General features: G+C 39.8%; 1 protein-coding gene across 1 annotated transcript in view; it reads right to left on the bottom strand.

Moving 5' to 3' along the window:
• TPK1 (thiamin pyrophosphokinase 1) overlaps nucleotides 1-26015 on the bottom strand; it is an 846565-nt gene that overhangs the window by 468107 nt on the left and 352443 nt on the right. The window contains exon 6 of the mRNA XM_082257543.1: nucleotides 25421-25516. Within this exon, the coding sequence (XP_082113669.1) occupies nucleotides 25421-25516 (96 nt within the window). The remainder of the gene's footprint in view (nucleotides 1-25420; nucleotides 25517-26015) is intronic.

Here is a 26015-nt window from a genome sequence, read left to right as displayed (position 1 = left end):
AATGGCACTAGAGGTTAGCATAAGAAAATCACATTCTGTGGATGCTTATTATATAATAATCTTTTAGCAGGCATAACATTTCATAATTAAACATAAATAATGGTAATTCAAAACATATACCTTCTGAGCATGTTTTAACCACTTGCCAACAGCCCAGGTCAACTCTTTTATGCAAAATCACATACCTGTACGTCATTTTGTGCAATAGTCACTGGCTGGCGCGTGCGCTGCCGGAGGCGCGATCATGCGCTGATTGTACACAGAGGATGCCATTTAGAGGGTCCGGCACCCCGATGTCCGCGGGCCACCCACGATCGTTCCCCAGAGAGGCAGTACGGTGATCTGCCTACGTAAACAAGGCAGATCGCCGTTCTGACAGGGAAGAAGATGGAGATCTCATGTTCCTGCTAAGCAGGAACACCGATCTCTGTCTTCATCCAGTCAGAGCAATCCCCACACTGTTAGCAAGCACCTCCTAGGGACACACTTAACCCTTTGATTGCTCCTGATGTTAACCCCTTCCCTGCCAGTATTATTAGTACAGTAACAGTGCATATTTTTAGGACTGTGTACAACAAAAAATATTGAAATATTATGATGTAGTGTGTGGAATGTGTTTACAAGACTGCTCCCGGGATATAAGGTGTATTTTCCCCTCAGGTATTTTTATATGAGATTTTCTTTTACAAACATTATATTTATAAACATTATATATATGTAGAGATCCTATACTCCAGAAAATCCTTCCTAAAGACCCCAAATTCATATATAAAAGACCATCAATATTAAAGAATAGACTGCTCTAAAGTATCCCGGACCCACCATGCAAAATCATTACATTTTTAGATCAGATTGGTTTTTAGAAATGTGTTAAATGCATGGCATGTAGGACATGCAAAAAACAACAGAAAAATCTCACAGTTAAAATCTAAAAATACAGGAGAGACATTTGAGATTAAAAAATTTATCACGTGCTGTACCACACACATCCCTTATCTATTAGAATTTAAGTGCGGGTTACAGTACGAGGGTAGAACTGCCCGAGAATCGAGAGTCAGATTAAGAGAACACATAAACAATATTAAAAAAGAGTTTAAATACCATAGCGTATCAGAACATTTTAGGTAGCATCGCAATAAAGATCCAAAAGACTTGGAAAAAAAGACCTGAAAATTTGTGCAACAGATAGAATTGCTGATCATTGGCGGGGGGGGGGGGGGCAAAAAAAAACAGGCCATTTCACAAAATCAAACATTTTGGATCCACAGGCTCAATACTATGACGCCTATGGGTCTAAACGCTGAAATAGATATAAATTGTTTCATACACAATTATTAGGGAATTATTAGGGAATAGAAACCAAAATTTATAATAAGAAATATGAAATAAAACAACTAAGAGCATCTAAAAGTAGTAAAGAACACAGCGTAAGAACAATGGATAAACAGGGGGAGGTTTTATATATTTTTACAGGGAAAAGTTCTAAGACTCATCATATGTACAATTATGTTTTTATTGATATATATTAAAAAAAAAAAACAAACTGATAGTAACATATCAACATTTGTTTGGAAATTTTTATTTTATGATGAATACTTTTTAAATATATTTTAAAACAATTTTATTTTAAATGTTTAATTTATTTTTATTTTCATTGTTGTTTATATTTTTGCACATTTTCTATGTTATTTATATGTGAATGTGGAGATGTGTGATGCCGCTCTGAAAACAGTTTACATACAAAGTAAGTGGGAAAAAGATAGAAAAGTAGAGTCATAGAAATACCTAACAGTGACGCTAAAGAAAATCTATACAATGTAGTCACGTAGTGTGGGGAAGAAGTGGCTGCAGACAGGAGGGAAATAATGGAGCAAATTGGAAGGAGTAAGTATAGGTGTAATAGGTAAAGGAGGAAGTAGTGATGGGGGGTAGTAGGAAGTACTAACCAAATAAATATAGAATCAGATACAAGAATCCCCCAGATACTGAGGACACTTCCTTTGTGGAGCGAAATGCATTAAGCAGGTGAATACTTCTGGTTATGTCACGTCCGCTCTTTATAACGCAAACCACGACTTTTGAATTCCAGAACAGAGTCATTACATGCTCACATGCAGGAGGAGAGTTTTGTAAGTGCGCAATTGGCTTTTACTGTATATGTTTTTTAACAATAAAAACAGAATTACACTATGGATTTCTCCTGATTCTCTCTCCCGACAATAATATGAGGTTCTTTGACCTACCTGCTGGAGTTACAAAAGAAAGATAAAAACATTTTTTGCCACTGGAGGATTATATTTGAAACACAAGCGTTTAGCCCAGTGGTGTCCAAACGTTTTTCAAAGAGGGCCAGATTTGATGTAGTGAACATGCGTGAGGGCCAACCATTTTGCCTGACATTTGAAATGTTAAAATTAAATATACACACACACACATACGTACATACATATATATAGGAAATAATAAGCATCAGTACTTTATGAATAAAATTACACTTACAGAAACAGGCAGTAGGATTGTAGAAGTGACACCTCCTCGTCAGCTCCATACATACATAAATACACACACACACACATATATCACACTTACAGAAACAGGCAGTAGGATTGTAGCAGTGACATCTCCACGGTCAGCTCCACAAGATCCTCGGTCGGCTCCTACAGGTGGCTGTGTGTGGTGAAGGAGAGAAGGCGAGAAGGCGTGTCATTTTCAAATTCATTCTGCAGTCCCACGCAGTCGTGGGCGGCGCCTGGCAGATAGAGCCAAGCGGGGGGCGGAGCGGGACTCGGGAGCAGCCGAGCTGCCGAGGGAGGCCAGAGGCCCCGCCCCGATGCCGATGCGATGTGAGGAGTCTCAGAGAGAAAAGGCATTGACAAAAGTCAGCAGTGTCTCAGGGGGCCGTAGAAAACTAAAGGACGGGCCGCAACTGGCCAATCACTAGTCGGTGAGTAATGGCACATTAGGAGGGGAGCACAACGGCACTTGCTGGAACATACTGGCACTGGAAGAATAAGATAACCAGCACTTTAAACAACTTATTGTTCATGTACATTTTTTGCACTGATTGCACTTTACTTTTTAAAAAAGTATTATGTATTGTGATTTAAATATTATGTTTCTGCACAAATAATGAATAGAGATATATAATAAGCACTTTATGGGTTGACAGCGCTGTAGCACTGATCACTTTATTGGTGTCACTGGTTCCCAAAAAAGTGCCAAAAGTGTCAGTTAGGTGTCCGTTTTGTCCACCACAATATCACAGTCCCGCTAAAAATCGCTGATTGCCGCCATTACTAGTAAAAATTTAAAATAAAACAAAATTCCATAAAAATATTCAATCGTTTGTAGACGCTATACCTTTTGCACAAACCAATCAATATACGCTTATAGGGATTTTTTTTTTACCAAAAACATGTAGCAGAATACTTATTGGCCTACATTTATAAAAAAAAAAAATTGATTTTTTACTTTTTTTTTTCTTTTCCAAGATTGATATTGAGTTTTTACAATGAAGTATAACAATTACAGCGTGAGTTGAGTATTCTAATACAAAGTATCCAAACAGTAAAAAAGAACATTACAAGGACCAAGTAACTTAAATCAACTTGATTCTGTTTCTTTTATAAATCAAAAAATAAAAGCATGGATTATAGGAAAGTACCGACTTACTGGAGAGCACATGGTGTTTTAAGGTATAATTTGGAGTATAAGAGGGTTTGGTCAGTCAAATGGACTGTGGAATACTTGGTCAATTTTTCCTGTTGGGTCTTGTTGGAGTTAGGGTTAAAGTGTTATGACCATTATACCAGTCATGGTAGGGTTTAGTTTGGCGTAGCTATATGAGGCTCAGAATCCATGTGACCATATTTCTAAAGTAAAGAGGAGGGGGTAAGGGAGTAACATACAGAGAAAAAAGGAGGGGTAAGTATGCAAATACTTTCACATTTGTATATGGGAGGGGGGTAGGGAAGTCAGAATGTCGCATTGTTTCTGTCTCCTTAATGTATAGTAAATATTGTTTGAAGTTGTTACTAGTAATATTTAGTGATTGGATATTATATGGGCTGTTTGTCAAAGAGTCTTGGAAATGGATCCACCATCCCCATGTGCAAGTGAATTTAGAAAGGATAATTATTGGCAATACTGATCATCTCTTCCATTTCTGTTGTTTGTCTGGGGTCAAGGGACTCTCAATCTCCCTGAGGGAGTCATTCGGATTAAGGGCAACTGATTCCTGCTTTGCAGTTGTCTAACTTGTCTTAAAGTTTTCAAGGTTTGCTTGTACCTTCCCTTAGTTATACTTGGGCATATTTGTTGTGAAGGTACAACTGGGATGTTATCCATGGTGGCTCCTAGGATTCTCTCCTTTGGTGGGAACTCTAAGACCAACTATATTTACTGGATACCTTAATCTACAAAATCTTCTGATTGATCCTGTGCAGTTGTCTCCTTGATGCTCCCGGCTGGTAACAAAGAAACCTCTGCTGCCTGATTGCTTGGAGTGCTCAGAAGGTTGAACACAGGTTTCTAATTGGGAACCCCTTTTTTCCTTTCATTTTTCTTATATTTTGACAGCAAAAGCACAAGGTTTTATGGAGATGAGAGTTGTTCTTTGGATTCTCTTATCCCTCTCTTTACGATGCAAGTGGCCGTGGCTTTGACATTAGCTCAGTGACTGTGGACAGGGGTTGGAGGGGGGAGGTTTTCCGAGTCTCCTAATATCCTTGGTGGGGCCTCCATGTCCACAGTTTGATCCCATGGGGTGGCGTGACTAATTCCCACCAGGTTGGAGGAGTCCTGGCGATGCTACCTTCTCCGGGCCCAGGATCTCCTGGGCCTTCTAGGACACGAGGTTTAGAGGGAGTAAGAAGCTTCTGCTACTTGTTGCTGTCTCCATATAATTACAGGAAAAATTCTAAAGGGTTATGAGTATTTATACTATACTTGTTAATTTACACCTTTGGGCCTTGCAGTCCAAATTATTATCTTTATGTCTTTTATATTACGATATTCAATAAACGTATTGAAAAGAAAATGCTACTGGAGTTCTAGTCATATTTTAGTCATCTGAATTGTTTTAGTCATATTTTAGTCAACTAAAATAGTGGCAATTTAGTTGACAAAATTGACACCACCAGTTAACAATACAGCCAACCAAATAGGCACAAGTTTCTTTAAACAACAAAGAGAACAGGTACAGTCTTAACAATTCAAGCTAATAAGGTCAAAACATTCTGGCAAGTAAGATACCTTGGGGTGGCTAAGGAGGCCGAGACCCATTAGCAGCAGTAAAGCAGGTTGGCTACATTCAATTTTTATTATGTATTTTACATAGTTAGTATAAATTGCACAGGGAAAAAAAAAAACATAAGTAATGAAAAAGATACATGATGGTACAAAAGGTGTAAAACATAGAAGTAAAGTTCATAAAGGTACAAACAAGACTACAAGACCAAAGGTCTCCAAATTTTTTCAAAATTTTGGTATTTATTGTAACTGGTATCTAGCAGTTTTTCATAAACAAAATAGGTTTTGATTAATTAAAAAAAAAAAAAATTCTTAATGATTCAGTGCCAACGTATTCTAGCAGTTATTATGGTATGCGTAATACATGTATGGAAATGGAAAGGTACATTTTCAATTCCAAAGTTTAAATTTGGGGATGAATCAACCAATATTCCAGTAACTTCTGCTTTTATTTGAAAGATTTTCTTCCAGAAACTTTTTAGAAGTTTACAATGCCATAACATAGATATCACTTCATGTTTGTGTATCCTGTCTATTTCTAATGATTGGCTGTTACCAAATGAGATAAGGTCTTTTAAATTGCTGTTGATTGGTTGCCATAGCAATGTGAAGTATACATAATTACAGCTGCATCTATCTGACTCCAGACCTGAGGAAATCACGTGGTCTGTGACGTAACCCATAGGAGCAGCTGAGTGACGTCACTTCTGGTCACGGCCGAGACTGGAAAAAGTGTACATTGCTGTTTCTCTGGATTTTTTCCTTTGCTAATTGTCTATTTTTTTATATGTAAGTTACTCTTATAATAAAAATACTTATTTGAACTAGTACACTATGAGGATTATTTCTATGTATATGGATAGTGCTGAAATGAGGAGAGGGGAACCTCTACCAACCTATTGAGGACAACTATTTACCATCAAGCACTATCACACCTAAACAGGTCTGTATGAGATGTGAGCTGCTAGCACACACACTGTGGATTTTGGATGGTTATGGGAGTGTGATCATACCATAACTTAAGGAATTTATCTTGTATGCATGTTCATTATCACTGGGATTTTGAAAAATCTATTCTTTTTGACACCTTATCTACTGATTATTTGCACTGTTTAGTACTGGGTTTCTTGTTATACTACTAAGCAGGGTACTTTCATTTCATCTTTTGTTTTCTGGATGTAGGACTAGCACTACATTTGCTTTATTCATTTCTGTGTCGGTGATGGGCTAATTGAATATCTTATTTTAAAGGTAGCACCACACTTTTTTTTTATTTAATTTCATTAATTAAATGTAGGGATATGTTTGAGTGTTGGCAGCTTCCGATTTTGGATTATTTTCATATAGTTTTTTAGTTAGTAATTTTCATTTTTTTTTTCCATAAAATTAGCATTGACGTTCCTGTACAACTACAGCTCCTGCAGCACAGAGAGGACTGTGAAGGGTAGAATTTGGCATGTCTAAGTGGTGTTAAATACCATCTCAATGTGAGTTTTTACATTAGCTTCCAGTGTTTGCTACAACTGGAGGCACTGTAGACTGAATTTAGGGCTTGGGCCCATTGAGTGGTAGTAAAGGGAGTAGAGAGATCTGTTTCCCATTGGACAAAGAGTGAAGACTTGTAAAAACATGTCTTATCTTGTAGAAGGTTATAGAATAATGAAACTCCCTTCTTAGTTGAGTGACAGCTGAGTAGTATAGCTGAACTTTTTTGGGAATATACTTTGTGTTTGAAGGATCTCGTAATGCATGTTTAAAGAAGTGTGCATTTGGTAAGCCAAATTCCCTCAAAAGCTTTTTAAGGTGCTTCTATTATGCAAAACATAATTCACAGAAATGCCTTCGTGCTTCCAGGGGTTGGTAGAAAAATAAGGTATACACGTTTCTAATAAAGACAATGGAATTTGCAGTAAGCATACAGAGAAGTGGTGCTGGGAAGTAGAGCGCAAGGATCTACAGGCTACATGTGAGGATTGTATTGAAGGTGGGAAGGATTTTAGGCATAATGGTCTCCAAAGATCTACCAACAGGCAATGATAGAGGTTTTTCCCAGGGACTGTGGATTGTTCAATATCAATCCCCAACAAATCAGGTTTAGGTTGAAACCAGTTTTTGAGCCGATCTAGGTGGCCTGAGATGAGGTTGTCAGCAATGTCTATAGAACCTGTACCTCTAAATAATCTATGTTTAATACGTTGTCAATGGGCGCCTTTAGCGCTCTTGTGATTCCACAAAAAATGTTTGCACAGAGAGTTCAGAGAGCATAAGTATTTAGAAGGAAAAAGGACTGGTAGGGTCCTGAAAAGGAACAGAATCTGAGGCAGTATTAGAATGCCGGTTTCTGGCCTAGGCTAAAATGATGTCAAACATCCCAGGAGTCTTTATGGCATTTTTCTTTATTTTATATGGATGGATGAGTTTGCCTTGAATATTAAAAATGAGTAAAATAGTGGTTTCAGTTTGCGGTGCTCAGATAAAGTTAAATTCCATTGGCAATGGTCTTTAATTTATTTTGTCTGGCGATACACACATTTATATATACATATTTTGGGTGATTGCTTCACCACGTTTAGGAACAAGCACTGTTCAATGTTTTTTTTTTTTTTAAATTAGGACTCTTACTAGAGTCTTCTTAAAATAGCTTTCCCCATGAAGGAAAAAGAAACAGGGTCACTTATAAGAACAACCTGCCCACCCACATATACACACATTCCCTGCATTCCCCTGCCACTGCCATGTCTGTGGAAAAATTGTTCAAAGACTAGGTTATGCATTTATGGCAGCCACCATCTAATATTCAATAACAGCTTTAGAGCCCATTCACATTGAGGCGACACAACTTCGGGGGGCGACCTGTGAAGTCATGTGCACCGCGACATCGGCGCGACTTGCAGAGACTTCACATAATGGAAGTCTATGCAAGTCGCTCCGAGGTCGCCCCAAAGTAGTACAGGACCCTTTTTCTAAGTCGGAGTGACTTGTGTCGCTCCTATTAGAACGGGTCCTGTACTACTCAATGGACCGCAACATACCGGGACTTGTCAGGCTGACAAGTCGCCTGACAAGTCGCGCTAATGTGAATGGGCTCTTACTTGAAATCCATCTGCAGCTCCCCATTTAAAAAGGAAATCAAAAAACAAACTTTAGTTTGAACTGTTGCTGTGTATTTACATTATGGTTTCATGACAGGAAATATTTATTGCATTCACAGTATAGACAGAGAACATAATGTTGCCCTATGTAAGCTCTAATGTGATATTAACTACCTCCCACCCGGGCCATAGTACATATACGGCCGGGTGGGAGCTTCCTCCTTCTGAATGGACGTTCCGGAACGTCCTTCAGAAGGAGAGAGATCGCGCCGCCGCGGGCACGCGCAGCGGCGCGATCTCGATGTGCCTGTGTCCCTAGGACACAGAGCAACGAGACTCGGCAGGAGGGCCCTGTGATTGGCCCTCCTGATCACATGACGGCTGTGACCAATCACAGCCGTCATGTAATGTCAATACAGCCGTTGTAACGGCTTCGATCTCTTCTCCTCCTGACAGATCCTGTCAGTGAGGAGAAGATCAGAGGATCGTTTCTGCAGCCGGGGTGATCAGTGAGTATTTCTAATTACTCACTGATCACAGGGGGGGTCTGTGCTGGTAATCAGATGATTGATTACCAGTGCAGCCCTGGGGGGAGGGGATGCCACTAGAGCCACCAGGGATGCCCACCAATGACCACCAGGGATGCCCACCATGGCCACCAGGGATGGGAAACAGGGCTCAGAGAGCCTGCCAGTGGTGCCCCCCTATCAGTGCTGCCCACCAATGCCATCTATCAGTGCTGCCCACCAGTGCCCGTTATTGCCATCTATCAGTGCCACCCACCAGTGCCCATTATTGCCCACCAGTGCTGCCTATCAGTGCCCATCAGTGCCCCCCATCAGTGCCGATCAGTGCCGCCCATCAGTGCCACCCATCAGTGCCCATCAGTGCCGCCTATCAGTGCCCATCAGTGCCGCCGATCAGTGCCCATCAGTGCTGCCTATCAGTGCCCATCAGTGCTGCCTATCAGTGCCCACCAGTGCTGCATATCAGTGCTACCTATCAGTGCCACATATCAGTGCCCATCAGTGCTGCATATCAGTGCTACCTATCAGTGCCCATCAGTGCTGCATATCAGTGCCACCCCATCAGTGCCACCCCATCAGTGTCTCCTCATCAGTGCCTGTCAGTGCGGCGTCATCAGTGCTCATCAGTGCAGGAAAAAACGTATCTATTTACAAAATTTTATAACCTAAACTAAAAAACTTTTTTTTTTTTTTCAAACTTTTCCTTCTTTTTTTATTTGTGCACCAAAAAAAAAAAAAACCTGGCGGTGATCAAATAACACCAAAAGAAAGCTCTATTTGTGGGGAAAAAATGACATAAATTTGGTTTAGGTACAGTGTTGCATGACCGCGCAATTGTCATTCAAAATGCAACAGCGCTAAAAGCTGAAAATTGGTCTGGGAAGGAAGGGGGTTTAAATGCCCAGTATTGAGGTGGTTAAAGGCTTTCCTTTTTAAAAAAAAAAACAAAAAAAAACATATTATGTTTACCTACTCTGCGCATCGGTTTCACACAGAGCAGCCTTGATCTCACTCTTCTCGGGTCTCTTGCTGCAACTCCTGGCCCCTCCCTCCTGCTGGGTGCCCCCAGAGCAAGCAGCCTACAATGGGGGTACCCAAGCAGGTTCATGAGCTGTGGTTATTAATTGTCCATTCACACACAGAGCCGCTGCTCGGCCCCACCCCCCTCTCTCCTCATTGTCTCACTGGCTGCGATTGACAGCAAATGGCTCCCAATGAGGAGAGAGGGTCCCTGGAGAGCCGAGATTTTTGTGCACATCGCTGGTTCGCGATGGGGCTCAGGTAAGTTTTAGGGGGGGGGGGGGGAGGAGCTGCTACACAGAGAGGGTTTTTTAGCTTCATGCGTAGAATGCATGAAGGCAAAAACATTGAGCCTTTAGAACCAATTTAAAGACTGTACAATTCATGTGCAAATTTATCATTAAAAAAATTGAATTTTATTGGCCAAAAACAAGGCACAAAGCCTCTTCTAATGAGAAATAACATTGCCAAGGAAACAGATCTGAAATATCTTTATAAATGAGAGAAAAAAGAACACAGATTGGTACCTTTATTTATGAATCATGTAAAACAAAAAAGGAAGAATTTTTGCTTCGATTTATACAGATAGCACATGCCATAATATAAATACAGAAAGACAATCCTCTGAAACAATAAATCACATTTTACAGCATCTCACAGAGATGCTGAAATGAATATATAACAACGAAATGACCATGGGAAATATAATAGACTAATTGAATAAATATATACAGCTGGTTGTAAATAAAGCAAAAGCAACAAACTAGAATATAAACGATCATCAAGCTAAGCAAATTTGGAGCTCAATAACATTTCAAATAAACACAGAACAGTAGGAAAACAAGGTACCATGTTTGGCACAAAAAACATGATACAAGTTTACAACAAAATACTAAGAGAAAGATGGGGCTTTGTATGGGCAATTGGAGAGAGGATGATCACAATTATCACACCATATAATTAATTAAAATTGCTCTCTTTATTGAACAGACATATATATATATAAAAGACAAAAAACAAAATATACTATAACTACATAGAAAGACTGGATAAAAGAAAAACGCATATGTAGAAATATATTCACATGGGGAATGCTGATACAGTGTATCTCATTAGATGTTACGGTCTCTAGATAGCACGGTCTAGGGTCCCCAGCAAGCCGACGCGTTTCGTAACATGGCTTCCTAAAGGCCAGAGAGACCAAGGCAGATCGATATTTCCAGCTGCGATAGAGACCTTGGCAGACCAGACACATGCGTTGAGGGGCCGATCAGTGCAGGCAGATATATGCAAGAGGTTATATGCAATAGAATAACTGCAAATATGTAGATTTTGGGGGAGAATCCACAGTCAGTATCCTCTCAAAATTATCACGGTAACCCCAAAATTACACGCACCAGACACGTTCCTCGTCTAATATTACATCAACGTAAATAGGGTCTCTGTTAGAACCACTGTATACATGAGGCAGATGCTTCACAGAGTACATGTTATATATCCATATGTATTGGCCATATCATAGACCTTGCCATTAAAGTGAGGGACTCCTTACATCCATTTTTGTCACAGAGAACTGCCTTGATTATACAAGTTTGCATAAGACTGTATTGTAAATATAATACTTTACTACTATAATATATTTATTAACTTAATATACCAAAGACTAAGAAGCCATTTGGGACTTCATGTATAAAAGTTTCAGATCTCGTTATCAGGCTTTTGCCTAATTTTCTTGACCTTATGTAAGGAAAAAAAATGTGAACATACTGTAAAAAGTGCAGCAAGAAAACCCCTAAAGTGATACTAAACACACACTATTTCATTCAAATTGTCCCTTCAATTTTTGTAAATGGACTGTAATTATTTTAATTTAAAAAAATATGTAATATGGATATACAGCTGTCACATGACTCAGCTCTTTCCCAGCCTGTCTGTAGGAAAACCTAAGCAAGAAGAGCTTCTAGTCATCTGCTGCTGGTCACATGTTCATTAAAAAAAAAAAAAAAAATAGGCCTTGGAATACAGAATAAAAATAAATAATATCAATAAGTTTTAAATTGGCAAACAAATATATTTTTGAAATCAAATCTTTATTATTTTGGGGAAATAACATGGTGTAGGCAGATTTCTGCCAGTCACAGGCTGTTTCACGCCCCTCCAGCCTGTGTCTTAGAATAAGAGGAAGGTGAAGTCACAGTTAATCTACATGTAATATCCGACCCCCCATTGTTTTTAGCTGTTTAGTCGGCATGGAGGAGGAGAGAGGGAGTGGGCTGTCATTTACCATTGTGTATACACCCACATGTATAACTCTAAAGTCACATGGGCTGCTGAGATGTGATAGGGAGGAAATACTCCTCTATAGCATAGAAACTCACTTAAAACTGAGTATGTGCAGAGTTGCTACCACAGCTGCAAAATCCCAAGCAGAATTGGGGACAGAAAGTGGAGATGGGGAACAGCAGGATCAACCAGTTTTTTTTTTTTTTTTTGCAGAATACAGAAAACAAATGACCAGGCCCTTTTTTGCAATACGGCACTGAGTTACTTTAACTGACAATTGCGCAGTTGTGCAACACTGTACCCAAATAACATTTATGTCCTTTCCCCCCTACAAATACAGCTTTCTTTTGGTGGTATTTGATACCTTTTGTGAAATAAAAAAAAAATATATATATGTTTTTTACTTTCTGCTAAAAAACATATTCAATAAAAAAAATGTAAAGCATCTAATTTCTTCATCAATTTAGGCCAATATGCATTCTGCTACATATTTGTGGTAAAAAAAAAAAAAAAAAAACTCCAGCGTATATTGATTAGTTTGCCCAAAGGTTATAGCATCTACAAACTATGGGAAATATTAATTGAATTTCCATTTATTTATCAATCAGCGACTTATAGCGGGGTCTGAGATACTGCAGAGGACAAATCAGAAGCTGACACTTTTGACACTTTTTTGGGAACCAGTGACATTTATGCAGTGATCGGTGCTTAAAATATGCACTGTGACTGTACTAATGACATTGGCAGGAAAGGGGTTAACATTAGGGGCAATCAAAGGATTAACTGTGTTCCTAGCCAGTGTTTTAGTGTAGTGTGGGTGGTGCTTTTTACTAGTGAAAGGCATTGATCAGGGTCCCTGCTTTGCAGTTCTGCCTGTGTGCAAGAGAGATTGAGTCCACAGGACCCGCTGATCAGCTCCCACTGTGTAAAATCACACCGGAAGTGAGCAAGTACTCGCACCCGATACCTGGAGGGGCTGGACCATCTATATATACGCGATCCTGTGCAGCACAGCCACCCTGTAGCAGTAAAACTGCTATAGGGCAGTCGGAAACTGGTTAATGCGGGTTTAGTGACACTTTAAAGCTTGGAGGGGAAGTCAGACACACAATCCTTACAATACAATCTATCTCTTTAAAGGCAGCCCTACATAGGTCTTACAACATATCTAAACCCAAAAGCAAAAATGTAATATGTTACAGCTTACCAATCCCTAAAGTGACATTAAAATCTACCAATTATTTTTTAAACTAAATTTCTTTGCTGCTCCAAACTCCACGTGAAGCACCCAAAATGGTCCCTTACCAGACGGCAGATAAAAGGCGCATGTAGATGGACTAAAATCCCTTTCCACCTCCTCCGTATACTGCTTACACCAGGGTGCCTTTTCAACAGCAGATGGAAAGCGTTTTTACTTCCACTAATATCCACTAATGGCTCCTTCACTCTTGACCTGCAGCTGGGTGGATCTCTGACCAATGGGCCAGTAACCTCCGAGCATGGGGTATGAGAAATAAAGTCGCAATAGTGTGATACCTTCTAAAAAAGTTTATTAAAGAACAGTGTTGCACTTACAGTTGTTGCATTTCAAATCAGCATAATTTGTGTATTGTTTCGGAATTCCTACGGTTGCGCTTGTGCCCGGCTGCAGCACGGACCTCGAGCAGTCGTTCCTGATGGTAACGCCTCCTCTCTGACGCGTTTCTTACTATTGGACATCAACCGAGATAGGAGTGACTGTTCGAGATCCGTGCTGCAGCCGGGCACGAGCGCAACCATAGGAATTCCGAAACAATACACGAATTACACTGTTCTTTGATAAACTTTTTTAGAAGGTATCACACTATTGCGACTTTATTTCTCATACCCCATGCTCGGAGGTTACTGGCCCATTGGTCAGAGATCCACCCAGCTGCAGGTCAAGAGTGAAGGAGCCATTAGTGGATATTAGTGGAAGTACAAACACTTTCCATCTGCTGTTGAAAAGGCACCCTGGTGTAAGCAGTATACGGAGGAGGTGGAAGGGGATTTTAGTCCATCTACATGCGCCTTTTATCTGCCATCTGGTAAGGGACCATTTTAGGTGGTTCATGTGGAGTTTGGAAGCACTTATGTTTTGCAGTGATCAACATATATGTTAATTTGTGCACACCTTATTTTTCCGTCTGGTAAGGAGGAATTTCACCTGGTGGTGGGTGTTTATCACATTGGAGTTGAAGACATATTTTATGTTGTGGAGCACCTATTTGAATTTTATCATTTATGGACACTTATGATTGATGTTTATGGACTTTTTAAACACACCATTCACTTGCTATCCATTTTTGCTTGTTTGCAATTTATGTTTGGATACCTAATATTGTTTTAGCGCACCTATTACTTTTCACAACCCATTATATTTATTCAGGCATTGAATACAGGTAGCAGCTTTAACACAATACTCTCAGCGCACCCTTACACAAATACAACATTTATAGTGTCACAAGTGACGACAGATAGCATCAGCGTCAGTTAGCGTCAATCCCAGGCAGCGTCAGATTTCCTGCCACACATTCATTATTACATTTAACTCTTTGATTGCGAGTGACACTAACACAAACACACTATAAACCTTCATTACTAGTATAGTCTGAACGGATCAATATCTTTGATCAGATCAGAACTATACTAGTGTCCCCAATAGTATAGTGTTCTCAAAAACGTGTTAGCAGGATCAGCCCCCGAAACCTGCCAGCACCTGCATTTAACCCCTTTGCCGCCCCCCAACAAGTGCAGTGTCTGTAGATCACTGTCACTTCTGATACACAATACACAAAACCGCAGTGTTAGCGAAGTCAGGCCTGATCTCTGCTAGCACTAGCAGGTAAATTTTATTTGTTGCAGTTCAAAAAGTCCTTGACAGCTAAGTGCTTTTTAACCTGTGAGTCGCACTAGGTACCTATAAATTTAGTGGCCAAAATGTCAAACGAAAGGTACATTAGTGAAGAGGCCTACAGGATACAGAGCATAACAGATGAGAGCGATAGGGAGTCCTCATTGTCAGAATCAGGCTCAGTATATGAACCTGTAGAGAGAGGCGGCACCCTGACAGATAGCTCTGATGAGGGAGTAGAGGTCCATGTTAGGTCAGGTGTGCCCGACCCCATTCCCCAGTTGCTGAGGTTCTACAACTGCATGATGATTCTGTATGCAGCAGAAGGCCAGTAGTAGTGCCCCTCTACCTTCTCGTGAACTGGTGAGCACCAGCGGCCTAGTACATCCTGGTTGTAGAAAAACCAGCACTGCAGTGACACTTAGTGACGTGGTGAGTCCCATAAGTGCAGTTCAAGCCAGTACTGTGGCTAGCACAAGTAGTGTCCCCCAGCCACCAAAATATCAAAGACAGGCACATAGAGCCCTATAAAGCCTTTCCCGCTGCATTTGGAAATCCTGATTTGGAGCCCACAGATTATACAGGCCCGTACTTCCCCCATTCACTGGCAACCCGGAATTCAGGTGGAAACAGCAGATTTAACTCCCCTTGGTTTTTTTTTTGAGCCATCTTTCACAGTTGATCTGTACGGATCTATTGTGGACCAAATTGATTTATATACCCAATCAATTTAAAGCCTCAAACCCAAATTCAAACCCTGCCAGGCAATTTGCATGGAAACCTATCAAGGTTTCTGGATTTAGGATTCTTCTGGGCCCAACCCTCAACATGGGCATTACTAAAAAGAATGAGTCATGGTCTCATTGGTCCACAGACCTGGATTCATCATATGCCTGTGTTTTCTGCTGCCATGATCAGGGGTAGATACAAGCATATCATGAGGTTTATGCAATTCAATGATAATGAACTCTGTCGTCCTCGGGATATGATCGGCTCCACAAAATTTGGCCCCTTGTAAATCACTTGAACCAAAAAATTGTAGCCTTGTATACGCCTCAACAAGCTGTCTGTGTAGATGAGTCCCTGATTGCGTTTCCTGGCCGCCTTGTTTTAAACAGTTTCTCCCCAGCAAGTGTACCAGATATGGGGTCAAAATGTATAAGCTCTGTGACAGGCAACAGGCTATACATGTATTTTCCTGATTTATGAGGCAAAATATAGCAGCGTAGAGCCCCCTGACTGCCCAGACTACATAGGGAGTAGTGGTAAGATTGTTTGGAAATTGGTGTCACCCTTATTTAGAAAGGGGTACCACTTGTACATGGACAATCATTACACAAGCGTGTCACTTTTTAGACACTTTTTTGAATTTGAATTGGTGCATGTGGCACCGCACAACCTAATCGCAGGGGCTTCCCTTAACGGCTTGTAAATACTGGACTAAGACAGGGGGGGGGGGGGGGGGATAGCTTGCTTAAAAAGTAACTAATTGCTTGCAGTTAAGTGGAGGGACAAACGGGATGTTTACGTTCTGTCTTACATTCACGCAGATACAATAGTCCAAACTGCAACGGTGACTGGTGTTGTTAAAAAGCCCCTCTCTGTCCAAGACTACAACCTAAACATGAAAGGGGTGGACTTCAATGTCCAGATGATGAACTGTACTTAATTTCCCATAAGGCTAAATGCTGGTACAAGAAAGTTTCTGTATATTTATTCCTATTGGCTCTGTTCAACGCTTATGTACTATACAAAGCTTCAGGAAGAAGTGGATCCTTCCTAAAATTTCAGGAAGAGATCATCATAGCACTGCTGTGCACAGAAGGTGCTGTGGCCCAATTTCCTGATCCAGATGCAGTGAGCCGGCTACATGAGAGACATTTTCCAGGTGTCCTCCCTGGTACCCCTACCCAAAAGAGCACCCAAAAAAAGATGTTGTGTCTGTAGTAAACGCAGATATAGGCGTGACATCAGCTATTTTTGTCCCTCCTGTCCTGGCCAACCTGGTCTCTGCATCCAGGACTGTTTCCATCACTACCACACACTAGTGGAGTATTAGAATAGGGTACAGCACAGCACAGTCTAGCATACATAGTTATTTAAGTTGAAAAAAGACACAAGTCCATCTGTCTCAACCAATAAAATTAAAAAAAAAAAACAGTAAAGAAAACCCAACCATACAAAACTGACTATCACAATTTAAGAGACCCTAGCCTGGAATGTTTAAAGTTTTTTATAGCTACAAAATGAATTAAAAAAGAAAACATAAAAAAACAAAAAAAAAATAATAAAAAAGACAAAAAATAGTTGTCGTTTTATTGAGTTAATGTTCTGTTCTTCCTGTTTTACTGTACAGTATACTAAACAGTTAAATAGGAGCCTACATTGAATTACGGCGCTGACCATATCCATATGTAGGCAGGAAGTAGCTCACTGTGTTGACTATGAAGTCGAGTACACCCTAATGGACATTTTTGGGTCATGTGATCGGAAGTTTTCCACACATGGCTATTTAACTTGCTGAGCAACCAGAAATCTTTGTCTTTGTCAACGCCCTGTGGGAGTGCTGAAAGGCGTCATCGTAGATTCCGGTTCCTCAGTGACGTCACGTGCGGCTAGCGGTGGAACACACGCAGAGGTTTGCGTTCCATGCTCGCATCGCAGCACAGACTCAGACTGAGCGATTGACTGCTCTGCCATTTTATACTATATACCCAATGCAATGCTTTGTCTGCAACACCCGTAAGTGTAATTTTAATGATTTTTATTAATAAACAAGGCTATATTACACAGTGCCAAGCCACAAGCTATAGGAGATGTGACATCCTACTAATTACCATACACAGCCCAATAGACCCATATGCAATATTGTGCTGTGATTTAGGTTGGATTATATATTTTTTTTGAACAGCAGCAATTGTGATTTGGTTTTAGGATTTGTGTTGGCCCCAGTTTTTTTGGGTTTAGTTATTACAGGAACACCCATGCCTAGGCAGTCCTGTGTGGTGCAAATCCTTACTCGGTCTCAAGAACTTTTCACCCCCAACTTTGCCTTCCTTGGCCCCAGTTGTGCCTATTTTCAGGAAGCATTTCTAGGTATTGACCTAGTCATTTTTTTTCCTTGTTTTCTTTCACTTTTCCATTTCTTAGTACTAGATTTGCTTAGTTCCTGAACATAATCTCTTGGAGTTCCTCTAATGAGCGCTCAGCTCTAGCAACACACATAGTACGACTACCTCTAAGCATCATACAACCTACAACATCCTCGACACAATCTCTACAATACCACCAAGTGTCTTTACCATTAAGAACCCTATGGATTACTCTGATCTACTATAACTCTATCAAGCAATACCCCTACAACCTGTTCTATTACTACTAAGACTATCCCATTAACTCCAAGGGTCACAATCACCCTGCAAAAAGGTCTTCCCTCTGGAAACTGGCTGAAAAAACTAAATGTGATATCCTTGGTGTACAAGAGACCCACTTCCATCCATTAAATAAACCGCCTTGCAAAAAAAGAATTTCACCAACATCTTTACTGCTTGCACCCCAACAAAAACGAAATGCATCATTGTTTCCATTAAAAACTCTCCTATATTTCAGCTCCAGAACGACATAGCGGATCAATAGGGTAGATATCTCATTCTCCTTTGCTCAATCAAAGATCCCTTATACACCATTGTTATGGTCTTTGTGCCAAATACACACCAGCTACACTTCCGGCGTAAACTCTTCAATATCATTCCTAAACCTTACCTAGAACCCTCCTCCAAATGTAAGCCTTCCTTGGGCCCCTTCTTACCCGCTTTCCAGCTGTATGATGTTTGCCGGTGCCAACATGCAGAAGAATGGGACTATACGAATTTCTCTCCATGCCATAACTGATATTTGCACGTCGATCTTTTCCTTTTTGACCAATGGACATTACAAAAGTACCAGACTCTCCTGTCCTTTCTGCTACATGGTCTGACCACTCTCCAGTGTGCGTTACCATAGAGGACAATACCAGCCTTCTCCCACTTACCTATGGTGACTGAACACCTAGATCCTGCAGTCCTCTGAATATTTACTTTCCCTATGCAAACAACTTGAAAACTTTTTCTTGCTCAATGACAACTCGGTATCTGATACTTCTGTATTTTGGGCCACAAAGCTTTTTTGAGAGGTGTGTTTATTTAATTAGGGGCTAGGGACAACAGACAGAGGACGCAGCACATTGACAAACTCTTATTCAAGACACTGATTCGCTAAACAAACAGCAACCACACCTTAAGACCAAGCTAATCAAATTGCGTCTAGAGCTGAAATCCTTTCTATTAGACAACTTTGATAAATCACAGAATCACAGTAAGATGCATTTTTACAGCACAGGTATTATCACACTGTCACAAAGGAAAATAACCTGCAGGACATAGCTGATGCATTTAGCACCTATTATAGCGCCCTTTAAAACTTAAAAGACGAGCCTTCCCTAACTCAGCCAAACCCTTCCACCATTCTATTCAATCCTTTTTGGACCTTCTGCATTTATCAGTTGATCAAATTGCAGGTTCAGAAATAGGCAAAGCCATAAATGCCCTACCAAACAATAAATCCCCGGGACCAGGTGGCTTTGTAGGGGATTATTACAAACAATTCAAACCCATCTTGAACAAATACTTGGTTCATCTGTTCAATGATGCTGCTTCCTTGGCCTTCTTCCTACAAGAAATGTTTAAAGCTATGATTGTGACGTTGCAAGAGCCCCACAAAACTTCAGCCCTATATCCCTAATAAATCATGTTATGAAGTTGTATGCCAAAGTCATTGTGAATAGATTGATTGACCTTCTCCCAACCCTTGTTCACCCCGATCAATCAGGCTTCACCAAAGGTCACCAGACCTGTGGCATTACTGGAAGGATGATCAACATTATCCACTATGCTGTGAGGCGTAGAGTGCCTTCTCTGCTTCTATCTCTAGATGAAGAGAAGGCATTTAATCTCGTGCACTGGCAATACCTGGCCATGGCTTTGCAGAGGTTTGGCTTTTAAGGTAATATTTTCTCAGCAATAATGGTGCTATATTCGCATCCCTCAGCTCAAGTTTATTGTTCTTCCATGCTATCCAAATCCTTTAACATAAGCAATGGCACCAGGCAAGGGTGCCCTTTATCTCTACTCCTTTTCAACATAGTTATGGAACCGCTATCAGTCATGTTTTGCTTGGGGATGAAATACTTATTTTACTCACTGAACTGCAACTCAGCTTATAACATTTGTATCGTGTGTTTTTTCTGGATTTTTGGTTGATATTCTGTCTCTATCATTTAAAATACACCTATAATAAAAATTATATACCATTCATTTCTTTGTAAGTGGGAAAACTTACAAAATCTGCAGGGGATTAAATAATTATTTTTTCTCACTGTAGGTCGCTCCTTCAGCAAATCCCAATGGCTACTAGCCTTTAAAATCAACTAGGTCTTCGAGCCTTTGGGAACTAGTCCACAAAGTTACCCTCAGATGGTATATCACCCCATCTATGATTCACTCATTTGACTAAACCATACAGCTCATGTGCTGGAGACACTGCCGAGGGGGGGGGTTTGTACCACCTTCTATGGCATTGCTAACCCTGTATGACAGCACTCTATTCTCTGATGCACAGATTTTCCTACTCTGTATATGCTTAGAGCAGCCTCAAGTTGTAACATCTTACTGTTTCTTCATGTTGATATATGTACTCTTCACTGTGAACATGCTTATGGTAGCCGTATACTGATGTAACAATTTATTGTTTCTTTACACAGTAAAATTTTCAATAAAAATCTACTGAAAAAAAAAAATATATATGAAAAAAAAAAAAAACTGAAAGTAATGGTCTCTAAGCTGCAGCCCGGGGGTCAGATGCAGACCTTTGCCTGCCTATATCCGACCCTTGGGGCACTATTACTCTCAGTGACACCAACAAGGGGGAACAATTCCTCCCGCTGACACCAATGATGGGGCATTATTCCTTCTCCTGATACCAACAATTGGGCACTATTCTTACCGCTGACACCAACAATGGGGCATAATTCCTCCAACTGATACCAATAATGGGGCATAATTCTTCCCACTGATACCAATAATGGGAAATTGTTTACTCCCATTGATGCCAAAGCCTTTTTCACTGACAGAACGGTCCCTACAAAGTCTGAAAAACAGTAAACTGGCCCTTTGTTTATAAAGTTTGGAGACCCCTGTAATAGCGGAACATGGCACCCTGTTTACATAAATATCTATAAAATCCAGTCATAGCAACATGTATTCAAGTACACTACTACAATTAAAGTAGTAAACAACCAATGTTGCTCAATTAGATATAATAAATCTATATACCGTCTTATCGACTGCATGTTTACCACCACTCAAAACATATCTCAAACATGGGTTTTAATCACTAAAGGCAAATAATTTCCTGAATTTGTTTATGAGCAAATTCACTCCCTTTTTATTGTTGGTTAATCCTTTTGGTGATTTACAACGGTCGGCTTTTGCAAAGATTACAATTGGTGGCTTAAAGAATCTGTTTCCTCTGTCTTTTAGACCTTGTACAGTTGACATCAGGAATTTGACACAAGCCAAACATATTCTATAATATCACTGCTTACAATTCTGAGAAGTCTCTGAGAACGTTACAGTATTTGTGCAGTTAAAATAGATTCCAGCGTTCTTGGCATAGCAGAAGGTGCAGTACCTTTTGTTTCGGAACAACTGATTTTTCACTCTTTATGGCTGTTTTATCCATGTAATATTTCTTCCCAAATGCTTTGCTTTTCTCATTTACAATCTACTGTCCTTGTTTGGTATGTCAAAAAACCCCTGTTAACATTATTGGGTTGATTTACTAAAAGCAAATAGGAAGTTGAATAATTTTTACTTTGCAAGGGAATTTTCCCTTCGCTTTGTGAATTAGATTATGCTCTTTTGATATCATCCATTCATGTATACGGAAAAAAACAGTTTTTTTTTTTATATGTACGTGAACGAGTATTATTTGCAAAGTGAATTTTCACCACTTTCTAACAGCCTAATTGCATTTAGTAAATCAACCTGAGTCTGTTGGTTAACCAACTTAAGTCTGCTCACAATACTTTTACTATGGGAGGGTGGCACAGGCAGGCTCAGCAACGTATAAATACTTTGCTTCGCACATGTGCACTTGCGTGCCCCTCCTGTAACCGCTATATCCACCGGACACAGCGGATTACGGTTCCCGGCCTCTTTTACAATTACATGATGATTACCCTGTACCATGTGATTAGTTGTAGCCAATCACAGCATTTCAAGAATAAAATGCTAAGAAAAAAAATAAATAAATAAATAAAAATTTACTTTTTTTTTTTTACATGCTGTCAGTATCCCTGATCACCACCACACCAGTCATATGATGATACTGTACTGCACTGGTGACAGTATGTGAAAAAAATTGTGAAAAAAATTGTTTTATTTAATTTCTTAATTTTCCAAAAAATTGTGACAGAAAATGACATCTTCAAAAAACTTGCCATGCCTCTTACATAATGCCTTGCACTATCCTGGCATTTTAAGGGCCTAATAAATGAGAGAGGCCGTCAGTACATCAGGATTGATCAGTTTTCAAATATATATACCATAGATTATAGACGCTATAACTTTAACGCATACCAATTATTATACACTAATTGTTTTTTTTTTTTTTTCCTTTTACCAAAAACATGTAGCAGAATACATTTTGGCCTAAATTTATGAAGAAAATATATATATATATTTTTTTTTATTATATATTTATTTATTTTTTGTGGGTTTATTTTGCAAAAAATAAAAAAAACCCAGTGGTGATCAAATACCATCAAAAGAATGCTCTATTTGTGTGAAAAACATTATATAAATGTAATTTGCTTACCACGAAATTGCCAGTTAAAGTAACAGTGCTGAATAGCAAAAAAAAGAAAATTCTCTGGTCCTGAAGGGGATAAAACCTTTCAGAGATCAAGGGGTTAATATGAGAGGAAAATGCAAATGCCCTGCATATATGTATCATAGTGACATACAGTGGGTACGGAAAGTATTCAGACCCCCTTAAATTTTTCACTCTTTGTTATATTGCAGCCATTTGCTAAAATCATTTAAGTTCATTCTTCTTCCTCATGAATGTACACATAGCACCCCATAGTGACAGAAAAACACAGAATTGTCGACATTGTTGCAAATTTATTAAAAAAGAAAAACTGAAATATCACAAGGTCCTAAGTATTCAGACCCTTTGCTGTGACACTCATATATTTAACTCAGGTGCTTTCCATTTCTTCTGATCATCCTTGAGATGGTTCTACACCTTCATTTGAGTCCAGCTGTGTTTGATTATACTGATTGGACTTGATTAGGAAAGCCACACACCTGTCTATATAAGACCTTCCAGATCACAATGCATGTCAGAGCAAATGAGAATCATGAGGTCAAAGGAACTGCCTGAAGAGCTCAGAGACAGAATTGTGGCAAGGCACAGATCTGGCCAAGGTTACAAAAAGATTTCTGCTGCACTTAAGGTTCCTAAGAGCACAGTGGCCTCCATAATCCTCAAATGGAAGACGTTTGGGACGACCAGAACCCTTCCTAGAGCTGGCCGTCCGGCCAAACTGAGCTATCGGGGGAGAAGAGCCTTGGTGAGAGAAGTAAAGAAGAACCCAACGATCACTGTGGCTGAGCTCCAGAGATGCAGTCAGGAGATGGGAGAAAGTTGTAGAAAGTCAACCATCACTGCAGCCCTCCACCAGTCGGGGCTTTATGGCAGAGTGGCCCGACGGAAGCCTCTCCTCAGTGTAAGACGCATGAAAGCCCGCATGGAGTTTGCTAAAAAACACCTGAAGGACTCCAAGATGGTGAGAAATAAGATTCTCTGGTCTGATGAGACCAAAATAGAACGTTTTGGCCTTAATTCTAAGCGGTATGTGTGGAGAAAACCAGGCACTGCTCATCTACTGTCCAATACAGTCCCAACAGTGAAGCATGGTGGTGGCAGCATCATGCTGTGGGGGTGTTTTTCAGCTGCAGGGACAGGACGACTGGTTGCAATCGAGGGAAAGATGAATGCGGCCAAGTACAGGGATATCCTGGACAAAATCCTTCTCCAGAGTGCTCTGGACCTCAGACTGGGCCGAAGGTTTACCTTCCAACAAGACAATGACCCTAAGCACACAGCTAAAATAACGAAGGAGTGGCTTCACAACAACTCCGTGACTGTTCTTGAATGGCCCAGCCAGAGACCTGACTTAAACCCAATTGAGCATCTCTGGAGAGACCTAAAAATGGCTGTCCACCAACGTTTACCATCCAACCTGACAGAACTGGAGAGGATCTGTAAGGAGGAATGGCAGAGGATCCCCAAATCCAGGTGTGAAAGACTTGTTGCATCTTTCCCAAAAAGACTCCTGGCTGTATTAGATCAAAAGGGGGCTTCTACTAAATTCTGAGCAAAGGGTCTGAATACTTAGGACCATGTGATATTTCAGTTTTTCTTTTTTTAATAAATCTGCAACAATGTCAACAATTCTGTGTTTTTCTGTCAGTATGGGGTGCCATGTGTACATTCATGAGGAAGAAGAATGAACTTAAATGATTTTAGCAAATGGCTGCAATATAACAAAGAGTGAAAAATTTAAAGGGGTCTGAATACTTTCCGTACCCACTGTATATGGGCCACCATGTTAGCATTTAAATGCTGTTTAGTTGTGCATTAGCCAGACATTTAGCTTTGTTTAAGGCAGTGCAAAAAAATACATCAGCCAGTTCATAGAGAAATGATGCATTGTTTAATAAATGTAATACACCATTTTCACTGTGACTGCATGCATAGTAATTTCTCTTTAATTACGTCTGCTACAAAGGAAACATTTAAAAGAATCATTATTTGTTAATAAGATACCCATATGTATCAGAGAGTTGTTGAAAGCAAGAAAATATCTAACAAGCTAGATACCTTTATTTCATTTGATGTCTTTTTCTAAAGACATGTATGCTATTACAGTATATAAATGCTTTGGCTTTGTAAAACAATAGCACGTTTATTTTTACACTGGCAGTAGACCACTATGGAAACGTTTCTTTCTCGCTTTCTAGACACTAACACGGCTGGCTTTCTTTAGCCCTCTCTTTTAGTTACTCTCATTACGGCCTAAATTTTATGTGAGCATGTCGAAATTTAATGTGTCACAGAAATAAGTTTGTAAAATGTATTGTTAAAAGTGATGTCATTATAAAATGACCCTCCCATGGGTTGACATGTAAACTGTGGAGAAAAAAAAAGTATTGCTCATTTGCCAAATTTTGCAGTCTATTAAGCAGGCAGGAAGAATATTTCGTAATTACCTGAAGCTTGCTTTGCTGAATTTTATCTTGTAGGATTGAAAGGCACTTTGTGAAGTCTGTATAGTCTTGATCTTGTGTTTCAATCAGTTCACATCCCTAGAAGAAAAAGAAAATGTAATAAGAGTTTTTCAAACAAAACATTAGGTATAGTATACAGTGAATCACTTTTTTTCACATTTTGTTATGTTACAGCTTTATTCCAAAATGGATTAAATTCATTTTTTTCCTCAAAATTCTAAAAACAATGCCCCATAATGACAATGTCAAAGAAGTTTATTTGAAATCTTTGCAAATTTATTAAAAATTAAAACGAAAAAAAAAAAAATCACATGTACATAAGTATTCACAGTCTTTGCCCAATACTTTGTTGAAGCACCTTTGGCACCAAATACAGCCTCAAGTCTTTTTGAGTATGATGCTACAAGCTTGGCACACCTATTTTTAGGCAGTTTCTCCCATTCTTCTTTGTAGGTCCTCTCAAGCTCCATGAGAATGGATGGGGAACGTCGGTGCACAGCCAATTTCAGATCTCTCCTGAGATATTCAATTGGGCTCAAGTGTGGGCTCTGGCTGGGACACTCAAGGACATTCACAG

Source organism: Pelophylax lessonae (assembly GCF_965119305.1).
Source record: "Pelophylax lessonae genome assembly, chromosome: 5".
Classification (NCBI taxonomy): Eukaryota; Metazoa; Chordata; class Amphibia; order Anura; family Ranidae; genus Pelophylax; species Pelophylax lessonae.
The sequence above is the reverse complement of the archived record's forward strand: the minus strand, read 5'-3'. Positions and strand labels throughout refer to the sequence as shown.